The following is a 12,409-nucleotide window of genomic DNA, read 5'->3' on the forward strand; positions in this document are numbered from 1 at the left end:
TACCCGGATGATTGAATATGGCTTTACAAAACAAAGGACAAGCCACAAAACTTTGAAAGTGAGTTTTGTAACGTTAAAGGTCACTTTGGTAATGATATGTAGAGAAATGAAGCTAATTTGGATTGTTTTGTATATATATTTCAATAGTGTATTTATTTTTGTCGCCACTTTAAAAACACTAACTCACGCAAAATTTTTCGGAATCACCGACAAAGAAATTACTCCAGTCATTTCTCTGTGCCTCTTTAAAAAAGAGTGTCTGCGGATCATAATGACGTAACATAACATCATACAACAATTGAAATCAGTGCGCAAATACGAAAAATTATCCATCACTGCAAGTGTATTTATTTAAGACCCAGAAAGTTGATTTTTTAGAAAAAAAAATTTTTCCGAGTTGACACCAAATCTCGACATTTCATGCATTTCTAAGACATTTGGCATAAATAAATTTCGATATCGAAAATTTCATGTATCACTACCTGTGCTTTTTTTCATCGATATTTTTCGTGAAACTTTGACCGCTTTGAGCCACGTGTTTCCGATGTCTGATCGAGCTGAAGTTTGGCATGGGGGTATTCGAGAAGCCGAAACTTTTGAGCCCTACCGCTAAACGATATTCGAAAAATCGATTTTTATTGGCACTCTAATATGCACCCGAAAACAGTTGGCTCTAAGTTAAAGTTGATCAAGTTTCTCTAAGTTAAAGTTGATCAAGAACTATTTGAGGTCAACGATGAGTAACTTAAGATTAACAAACCTTACCATTTTATCAATTGAACGTGAAATCACTGATTCAATTGATTTTAAATCTGTAATTTCTGATTTTGCCAATCAAAAAGGACGGAGAGTAAGTATCTCAATTACCCTAATTTTTATTTTTTACGGAAAACAGAAAAATAAGTAGAAAAATCTAAATTTTTTGCTTCTTTTTAATTCCTTTTATGAATGAAAAAAATTGCCTAGCCATTTTCATTGGGCCCACATTTTTGTCTACGCCACTGGGTGCGACACCAAACTTACAACAGCTCTCTCTTTTTACTCTAACAGCCTATTCACGAGGCTATTTATGAGAGCTCACATACAACTGAAGCTCACACAAGGCAACGAAACTATCTTGTGTTGCACGCGACAGCTCTTTCTTGCGCATGTATTTTGCTCGTTCCGACATGACAGCCTAGTTTTGTTCGTTTTGAGGATGTCCTGTTGGCTTGGCTTGCGCTGTAAAAATAGTGACCGGTATTTGGCCTAAAATGGCCAAATACCGGTCACTATGGATATTGTTAATGTAATATTTCTGGAATAAACTAAAGAGACAGTGAAATATAAAAAACATTTGGTCACGAGTAATACCGGGAATATTCAACTAGTTAGTGTATATGATTGATTCAAACGTCTTGGTTAAACTCAGGAAAAAATACAACAGAAAACGGAATTATAACTGTTGCTAGGTGAGGACAACAGAAGTAAAATAGAGCTTCATAGGTAAGGGTCTTTTTTTTCCCTGTCGGGGACATATTACCACTGCGACCAGTATTTAGATCTATTGTTGTATCTATTGTTGCACCCACCATCTATTGTTGCACCTACCATGTTTCCTAATTTCGAGCCATCAGTATAGAAAATTATAGAGCCGTCTCGGGTGCTGGGACCTCCACGTTCCCATTCACTACGATTTGGTTCGAATACAATAAATAAATGATTAAAGTCGTATTTCTTAACCATCGAATCTTCATTTTTTGAAATAAGAGAATTGATGTTAAAATCTTTGAAAAAAAAAACTTAGATGATTTCCATCAAGCAACCTAGTCATGCGACTGAGTCTTATGGCAAATTTACCTTCAACCAATACAACTTCTTGAGATAGTGACAGTAGATTGAGTAGTGCGTCTAGGGCCTTAGACGGGGTAGTCCCCATTGCCCCAGTTACCGCCATAGTGGCAAGCCTTTGCAGTTTTTCAAGTTTAATTTTCGCACTTTTTTGTTTGACTTTCGGCCACCAAATTAGTGCTGCATACGTAATTCGAGGTTTTATTATAGCAGAGTAGATCCAGTGTATCATTGATGGTTTAGACCCCATTTTTTACCAGACGTTCGCTTACAGGCCCAAGTGGCTTTATTAATGATTTGCTCCAGATGAGCATTCCAGTTTAGTTTACCATCCAAGATCACTCCTAAGTGTTTAGTTTCATTGGGACACGTTAGAGGACTTTCATCTATGTCGGCGGTTCTGAACCTTTCTTTTTCCGCGTACCCCTTGGCGATTTTTTGCATATCGATTCTACCCCCTGGCTTGGAATTTTCTCGCAGAGTAGGAGAGAGGCAGTGGCAGTGGCAATGTTGTGGTAGTCTAGTTTAGGTTTCAAATGTTTTAGAAGCAAGAATGAACAGAAAATAAAGTATTATAGAGAAAAATTACTTTTCCGCCATTACTGATTTTTCTTTCGCGTACCCCCTGAAGACTTTCGAGTACCCCCAGGGGTACGCGTACCCCAGGTTGAGAACCGCTGATCTAAGTAGAGAATATTGAGATGAGTATTCCTCTTTTTTGTGAAAGTTATAGGTAGTTTTCGAGGGATTTATATTTAGCCCTTCTTTCTTACACCATGAAGCGGTGAAATATAATGCTATTTGCATTCGTTTTGAGACAATATTGTCAAACTTGCCGCGGACTATAATGACCAAGTCATCCGCGAAACCGATCATTTCGAAGCCTTGTATTCCTAGGTTCCTTAAAAGATCATTAACTATTAAAGACCCAAGTAACGGTGAAAGAACTCCCCCTTGTGGACAACCTTTGAAAGATATTACATTTATTGAAAAATCAACTAGTTTTGCTGTAATTACACGTTTTGAGAGCATTTCAACAATCCAATTCACCAGGCAACCTTCGAATCCATGCCTTTTTATAGCTTTCTCTATTGAAACATATGCTCCTTCAATATCCAAGAATGCTGCTAATAGTATTTCTTTTGCTTCGAAAGTCCTTTCTATTTTTGTTACCAAAGTGTGAAGTACAGTGACTATTGACTACCGCTTTGATAAGCAAGTTGCATTATATTCAACGGTCGTTTACAAAGTAGAACTCTTTTAACATATTCATCGATAAGTTTCTCCATCACTTTTAGGAAAATTGAATCCAGACTTATTGGACTGTATGATTTGGGCGAACAGGTATCTTTTTTATTTACCTTTGGAATAAAAACAACTCTAGTAGGCAAAAGACTTACTATAAATACTTTGGACAAAGCAGGGACAATAACTTTTTTGCATTTTTGACATTTTTGTATCATAGGCCTGTTTAATTCTACCTATTATTTGATGCTATTTCAAGATTTTTCCGGGAGCTTAAATCATTTGGAATCATGTCATTCGCAGGTAGGGGTCTTACAGCATTCCAAAAAAAATGTTAAAATAATAAAGAGAATGCTAATATAGCAATGTTCGAATTTGAAAAATGACGTTTTGCTTCATGGTAAGAAAACAGGTGCGTTACCTTTTTATTGATGCTATGTTTATTCGGTATTACAAGAATATAAGCTTGTAGTTGACTTTTACGTTCTTATTTCAAAAAGCAACCGACACACTGAGGAACCGAAAAGTAAATTCGCACAAACTTGACATAAGATGTGTTTCAACATCAATTACAACTGAAAATGGCCTTTCACTTTGAGGCTTTAAATGAATACTTTCTTCTCAATAATTTTTTTAATATATAACTCGTGTGTACTTTCTACAGCAGTTGCAATCAGTCCATTTTCATTCACATATGAATCTTTGTAGTTATATAATATGTCTTCGTTTTTCAGATTTGTCATTTTACCACCCACAGCAGCAAGAATCGCGTTACCCGCACAAATGTCCCATTTTTTTATAGCTGTCGAATGGAGATATACTGTCGCATTGTTATGAAGTACCTGCAAAACTTGGTATCCTATAAGTAATAAACAGAAAACATAAATATATCACACTAATATGTATCGCATAACTGTTGCATTCTAACCTGCACCACCAGCGGAGATAACATTCGAATTTTCTCCAAACACATCCTTAGCAATGGTTTTTACATCTCCACTATGAGAACGAGAATGAGATGTTTTACGTCGTCTTCCTTTGAATAATAAATCATGCAGATAGTTAACAAATGTGTGGCAAATTTGTATAATAAGCAGACTACAAAACAATCAATTTCCGTTTCCTTTTTTATTTCTACACACCTTTTTTACAAGATCCAAAGTTTCCGACATGGCTTTGCCAGACCAACCCCAAACAGTTTTCTTGGTAAAAGGATTGTGAATCACTCCAATGGTGGGGATGCCTTTTATTGCCACGCAAACCATAGTCGTGACGAAATTGAATAATTTTTCTGCAATAGAAATAACACATAAATTTCAACGCCCTGGTAACACAGATTGATGAAAAATAAGCAAGAGTTTGCGTGCACATCTATTACTCGGTTGCACAGAAACCCTACTAACAGTGCAGTACTCTCGCGTTGGGTTTGATATTCAATCCTGCGTAACAACTCATATCTAAAAATTTAATTGCGACGAAATTTGTGATGTTTTTGCTGCACCAGTTTGTTTTACTGTCCTTTGAAACCTACACTCAATCTAGAAACCAAAACTCATCGCATCAGTTCAATCTGCCCGCATCGTTAAAAACACCGTGCACTGTATGCATTTGAACTCAATCAATCAGAGTGCACGATGCAACGAGGTCTATCACAGAAGACGAGACGAGCGGCGAGTTACTCGCCTGACTATAAATCAAATGACGAGTCGGCTAGATTTTGGACGAATTCGCGCTCCCTAAAGAAACATTTTGTTCACCTCGTCAGTGACTGCTCGCCTCGTCTTTTGTAATTCTAAAACTAGAACTAATGTGAAGAAGCAAATTTAATTTAAACTCAAACCTGGAAAAAGGATACTCAGTTCAATTTTGCATAAGTTTATGCCAACACTGTTTAAAACCAGCAGAACCTTAACTATCGAAGTTCCCGGAAAAATAACCCAGCAAACCAGAAGTCGTAAAAGAATGTTATTTCCAAGTCGCTCAAATGTGCATGCCAAGTTTAAAATTGCTTAAGATGCAACATAAAATTTGCTTATATCGTATAAAATTTAAATCTTATAAGTCGCAATATCAGATTATATATGAAGTAATTTATCGTGTCATATAAAATTGTAAAACGCGTCATTCCTCTAAGTCATATAGAATGCAATTTGAAGTTTCAAATGAGGCCATTTAAAATCGCCTGCGAAGTTATACAAAATCGTAAGACTTTTGTTTTTACAATGCACGTATATGGCCTCCAGATGTGTATACATAGGCGCATTTCATGCATCTTATATGGTCATTTTTTACCAAATAAGAATTCACTTAACAGAGTTGAGTGCAAGTTATATGAACCAATTTGTTTGCTGGGAACTCGCCTGGCAGGCCATATGTACGTGTGGTCTTAAAACCGGGGGATTTTGGCTAAGTATCTACCTCGGGGTTTTATTTTAAATAAAGCCGGGCGACTGTCGAACGTATAGAGTTTAGATACAGTCCTATCTATGCTATCCCCTTGCCCCAATTCTTACAACAGCAACCCTATCGAACGTTATTGGGTCTTGGTCAAACGGAATCTCAAAAAAAAAAAAACTAATAAATCGATGGAAAACGAGCAGAGGTTTTAATTTAACTGATGTTCGGCGGTGAATAATGTCGATGACCACTGTGCAAAATTTAATAAAAGGGTACGGTTGTGATATTGGGTTAGATTCCCGATCCGGTCGAAGATTTTTTCGACCTGGAAGTTTTCTCTACTCAGCAACGATGATTTATCCTACAGCATGCAAAATGTACCAAAAACAATATCGATAACGAATTCTCTCAACTAATCTAGTGGATCGAGACCGCTATTAGCCCCACCGGCTAGCGTGCGATATTGTTGTGAATGGTGCTTATTACGGGAGTCACTTCACGGTGAAATATATTTCACTCTCACGCTCACTTCACTTTTTTAGACCTATTCCCGATTCCACCTCAAGTGAGGTGACAAAAATCACCTCCGTGGAGTGAGATTGACAGTGAAGTGAAATTGAGAATAGGACAAGTGAAATGAGATTGTTTCCCAGCTCAAAAATCTCTAAGTCCCAGAAAGTCGTTTTTTCCGATTTTTTAGATAACACCAGATCTTGACGTGTTCTGCATTTCTAAAGCAGGTATTAGACGACGCAAATATTTGCGATTTTTGGTACGATTTTTATTTGCACAAAATAAAATCTGTTTTGAAAAATAGCAAATGTTTGCTTCGTCTAATACCTGCTTAAGACATTCGGCATCAAAAAAATGTTTTTTTCGGTATCGAAAATTTCCTGAACTACTTTGCATTTTTTTCATCGGTCAAAAAAATGAAAATTTGACCGCTTTAAGGCACGGATCAAATTCTGATTCGTTTTGTTACTGAAGAATAAATCCAATATTTACCATTAGATCACAAATCAATCAACTTTAAGACTTATGGCATCTTCGTGGAATCATTTCACCGTTCAAAATGGTCGTGAAATAATTCCACGCGAAACGTCGCTTTTTCCGTTCTCACTTCACTGATATGACACTCATAATAACCCAGATTCCGCGGCAGATGTCACTTTGCGACGTTTTCCTCACTTACGTGAGTCCCGTAATAGGATTTTGTTCACTTCACTCTGATTTCACCGTGAAGTGACTCCCGTAATAAGCACCTGTTACATAATGTATACCTTTCAACGAACCGCGTCTACTGAAGTGCGTTTGTTTTCTCAAGGGTATTCGGGATTGGTAGTAGACAAATATCAAACACGAGGAAACTTCGAGTGGTGGATGATTTTCGCGCGTGCCGCTCGCATAGAGTCGCGGTAGATACTCATCGTTCATCTTCGTAATGAGTTAACTTCGCGTGCAACATGTTCGATTCCGTCACTTACCACGGTAACACAACCCTTTCTTTCGCGGTGGGGGCCTAGCGTAGTTGGTTACATCTCCACCAACCACGCTGGTAGCCTGGGTTCGAATCCCACCGCCGACATAGGTGTCGATGGTTGTGGGGTGGCGTGATTCACTCACATCCAACCCAATTGGTCTAGAATTAATGCTAGCCGACACCGGGAGATTTTCTGAGTCGAAAAATCTCTAGGATCACGCCTTCCATCGAATGAGAAAGTAAAGCCGTTGACGCCGGTCCGTTAATCAACGAGTCGTAAGTTAGGGTCCTGGGTGAAGTCGCCTCCCCGGGCGTCGGTGATTGGCACAACAACAATGGCGGAACTAGACCGACGGAAAATAAGCGAGAATAAAAAACCCTTCCTTTCTGTTGCAGTCATGGAGATGCCAAGGTAAACTCGGTCTCTGACAACACCTGTTACACCTCCTTCCTTACAATCTCAAAATACAACACTAGTACACTCTAGTACATAGAACTAACAGTTAAAAATTGAAGAATTCTATTTTACCTTTGAATACAGTCCACCGATAAATGCATGAAAAGGATCGTCAGCTCGTCCAAATGTTGGCAGCATCTACACAGAACCCCGACCATAAACAACTTTGCATTTTTTTTTTTTGAAAATTTAACTGTACTAACATTTGAAAATGGCTAAAGTTTTTTTTTACAACTTGGTATATCTGAATAACGACAAAATATAAAGAAAAGTTGTCAATGCATGACTTGTAGAAAACTGTCTGAACTTCTATTGCAAATGATTACCAAAATTGAATTTGAGATCTTACACAGAAGAAGAATCATTTTAAAAACGAAGTGTTTAAAAAAAACAAATGACAGTTTGAGCGGTATTCGATTTTTAGTAGCGATATTGAATGGAAACATTTCTTATTCTCAATATTTTAAAAAAAACGGTCATCTCAGATTATTTTCAAAATAAGTTTCTAAGGTACACAATCTTCTGAACAAATCAATCAGCACTCTTAAGAGAAAACAGTTTTTCTAACAAAAACTTTCCTGTCCTTCTGGAGGTACGGTAACGACGATAGTTAAAGAAAAGTTACCAAAAGGTCATATCTAGGGAATCGTCTGAACTACAATTTGAAATAATTTAATTCAAGATCCTACATTGAAAAAAAAAATTATAGACAGACAATTTTATAGACAGACAATTTAGCTGCCTCCTGAACCCTTCTGAGCAAAACACTGGCAAACACTTCTGAGCAAAACACTGGGCACTCCTTAGGAAAGAAGTTTTTCTAGCAAAAATTTAAAACTACATCACTTGTATTGATTATGTTTAAAATTTTGTGCAAATGAGAAGTTGAGACCAAATTTCAATATGTACATAGTATATATCACTCACTGAACAGGAATGGAACAAACACTTTGCGGCGTAAACAAGTTTCGTCATTCACTAACTAACTAACCAAGTAACTAACTCTTGAGAAAATATTAAATCTTCAATCATTTATTTGTTGCCCTCATAACTTACAAAATATTTGACAAAAAAATATTGGGTCAAATATGAAATATGAAAATTTTAAGGTGAAACGGGATTGTGGTCTTTTCCTATACAATTTTGAGGTTGGAGTTCTTTTTACTTTTGTAGTTTGAGCGTAAAAAATTCGGCTTCCACTAAATAAACAGCACTCAAATTGCTTCTTCAGGCATGCAACAGTTGTGAAAACAATTGATCAAAGTTTCATGTACGTAGTCTTCATAAATCAAGTAAAAATTAGATTGCAAAATTCGAGTTGATCGCGACCACGTCCCGTTTCACCTTAAGCCGGTGTCATACTGTTTTTGATGCGAAACAAGCTGGAAGGTGTAGGAAAGTATATAACATTTCAAATTAAATACCAAGAAACACGGCTCGATATAGCTACAGTTCGTGCTGAAACTTTATTAAGAGAAATGTTACTTATAATAGATTGTTAGAATTCATTATTTTTGTTTAAAGTCTTTTTTTACAAATAAAGCTACAGAAATATTATCAAGATTGTTGTGACATAAATTAGTAACAACGGACAACCCAACGACTATTTCTCTAATTATTTAATATTTTACACGGAATCACGGGACAGGGACGGCTCGTCCATAGGTGCAACCTGTGCATTGCGCACGGGGAAGCCAGGCAAAAAATATATTTTAAACGGCGCCGTCTTGAGCTCCGCCATTTGCACACCTCATACGGTATAATACCATACCACGATACCTCATACGACAAAAAATGAAAATAAAATTTGTATCGGCCTAGTATGATTTATATTAGAATCTTACATGCAGATCGCTTGGTATGGAATGTCTCCGTTCCTGAATTACTTGTGGATGAAATGATACCCTCTGTCTAAACCTATTTACATCTATGTAGACAGGAAATACTAAAGATGTACACAACACATGAGCCGTTGCGAACCAGAGTGGTCTATGTGCCATCGAGCAAATTGTTCAGGAGAAGCATTTTTCGAAAAATCTCTGAATAAAATTCTGTTCAACGGATTCTTTCAAACAAAATGTTCTAATATAAAGGTTATGAAGTGGTTTAACATTGGGATACATAAAATTAACAGTTTCTTTGCGAAATCGGTGATTTTATCTCACCAATGTACATAGACCACTCTGACTTCATATATATATAATCACTAGAATCCTCGAATCGTTTCGGAACAGAGTGGTCCATGTACACAAACCCGGTAAATGACAAAGAAAATGACGGTAAATCGTATAAAATGGCTAGTGTCACATATTATATGATACATATAGCATGTCACATGTAAGATGTCACGTGTTACATTACATGTAACACAAGATGTTACATATTACATAATATTTTACATGTTACATTTTTCGTGTTACATTACGTGTAACATGTTACAAATCACATGTGACGGTTTATGCAAAAAAAACTCATTTTCGAAAGAAATGGTCTTTAGACCACTCTGTTCCGCAACGGCTCACATCATAAATATACCTACATTTCCTTCTACAGAATTTATATTTCCCTATATAGTAGGCCTTGCCATGGACAATAAAAACGTATGGAAATCAGTTTTCGATATGAAAAATCATGGATGTCATTTTCCAAGTACAACTTCCATCGAAAAGTTAAACGATGCGAAGTTGCAAGTGGGACTTTGAGGCTATTATATTTTTATATGATTGATTTAAGCATACCTGTGTACTCCTGTGTGGCATCTAATGGATCTATCCAAACAGTTACGTCGTTATTATCAATTATATCATCCGGAACATTTGAATTTTCGTTTATCACCGTTGGATCCAAATCAAATAGTTTTGCATCTGGACACGCTTGTTTCGCCTCATCTTCTTCGAAAATGATTTTCAGCTTAGGAAAAATCCTGTGTAGACCATCGGCCATAACACAATGAGAACGGAAATCAGCATCTGTCACAGGATCATTTGCACCTTCTTTTGTTTTACCCTTACTATGCACTTTATAGTCGATAATTTTAGATGCTTCCGCTACCTCGAGCCCTCCTCTTTGGGCAGCTTGAATAGATCCAATCAAAAGCTTCCGCAGATTAACTTCATCAGGATTTTTGTTTGCACTATAGCTATTCCGAGATTTACCAGACGATGAATAATAAATTAGTACTACTAGAACAATTGCAATCAGAAACAATCCAAACTTATTAATACGAATTGAGCCTCCCAAATTCATCCTGTGCCCTAATATATAATGTTATTGTTCGCAATCATTTTTGTTTAGATACAGAACAAGAAAACAATCACCTTCCATCTAGTGATGGGAAACTTATCGATACTTATCGATAATATCGATAGATGCAGGACATCGATATTATCGTTAATTTCTTGACGTTAACGATAATTATCGATATTTTAAGGGTGAGCAGGGTGAGCACAAGTCAGTGCGGCTGGTTACTGGAGGAGACCCAAAAGAATGAGACCTCACCTACCCTTCCCCAGGAGTTGCTTTTGTCGCTAGGTATTTGTTGGGTGCTGCTATTCGACAAGATTTAGCATTGTTGGGGGTGGTGTGAAGGTTCGTCCCAGGTGTCACTGAGTTTCTGAAAAATAATGGTAACTAAAAAGGTACTTATAGTTTTTAGCTTCCTGAGAACAGATGAACTCGACAACTTAGTACTGGATAAGTTTAAAAAAATATCCAAACTTTTTGCACCATCTCATAAAAAGCAATGATACGAAATTGTAATAAAATTCATTTTCTTTGGCTTGCTAACTCTTATAATATGATGGACATGCATAGTGGCAGTCTATTGGTATTTCTCTGGTAATTGTTTAGTTTAACTTGGAACTGTTTCAGTTTAAAGTATCTGTTACCCAACAAACAATTTTTAGTTCCACTAAAAATCCAAATCAACGAAATTGTTGCGCCAAAAAAATATCTTGATTTATACAGGGGGTAGACAAAATAATTGAGATAGAAAAATTCTCTCGAATTTTAAATGGCCAGAACTTTACGAAAAATGAATCAATTTTGATAACCGGTTTCATTTTACTGGAGAACAGTATTATACTAGTATTACTTGGGAACTTGGTGTGACCAACCTACACCGAAAATGTTTCGGATTTCAAGAATGTGTGTCAAAGTGTACATTTTTGCAACGCATGGAACGTTTTAGGCAACTAAATTGTCTATCTAAAATACTTCATTCAAAAAAATCTGAGATCACCTATATTTTCTAAAAACATTTTTTGTTTTTACAATTATATTTTTGTCGGAGTAGGATCCTAAACTCATTTTTTATATTTTTGAAGGAAAGTTCAGATAATTTTTACTAAGATATATTGATTTATAAGAAAAGATTCAAATACAGTTAGGCCTCGTGAAAAAACCTTGTTAATTTAGAAATCCGCTTGATAAACCGCTTTAATTCAAAAATTCGCGCAAAATACCACGATAATTTGAAAATCTGCATAAATAACCATTTAGAGAAAATCCGCGTGAAAATAATCTGACCTTTTCAAATGTTAATCCAGATAAATTTTCAAACGCAAGTTTGCAAAGTTGCTTGGTTTAATAAGACCTACCCACCCACAATGTTCGATTGAATTCTGCTAGAGTACTGCAAGCTCAAAGAAATATAGTACCCATCAGGGAAAAACCGCCAAACCCTTACTTAATAAATTCATACCTCGATGATTTCTTGGCGAATTTTCAATCTTTGGCTACCAATAAACCCGAAATAAATTCTGATTTATTGACAACATATAAACCTAAGTGAAACAGAATGTCAGAAAAAGTTCTACGCGTTGCAAAAATGTACACTTTGACACACACTCCGGAAATCCGAAACATTTCCAGTGACCCTTGGTCACGTCCAGTTCTCAAGTAATACTAGGAAACTAGGACAGTTTTCCAGTAAAATGAAAGTAAAACCCGAAGACTTTCAGAAACAATTATTTTTTATTTATTTTTATTTGAATTTTCAT

General features: G+C 36.3%; 1 protein-coding gene across 1 annotated transcript; it reads right to left on the reverse strand.

Annotated features, from left to right (window-relative positions):
* Positions 1-3,492: 3,492 nt before the first annotated feature.
* LOC129718008 (putative inositol monophosphatase 3) lies at positions 3,493-10,765 on the reverse strand. Its single transcript, XM_055668381.1, is given in 5 exon segments — positions 3,493-3,934; positions 4,004-4,093; positions 4,096-4,111; positions 4,218-4,366; positions 10,148-10,765. Coding segments are annotated over 5 exon segments (1,020 nt in total). The 5' UTR covers positions 10,656-10,765; the 3' UTR covers positions 3,493-3,677.
* Between the last annotated feature and the right edge of the window lie 1,644 nt (positions 10,766-12,409).

The sequence above is a fragment of the Wyeomyia smithii genome, chromosome 1 (genome assembly GCF_029784165.1).
Source record: "Wyeomyia smithii strain HCP4-BCI-WySm-NY-G18 chromosome 1, ASM2978416v1, whole genome shotgun sequence".
Lineage (NCBI taxonomy): Eukaryota > Metazoa > Arthropoda > Insecta > Diptera > Culicidae > Wyeomyia > Wyeomyia smithii.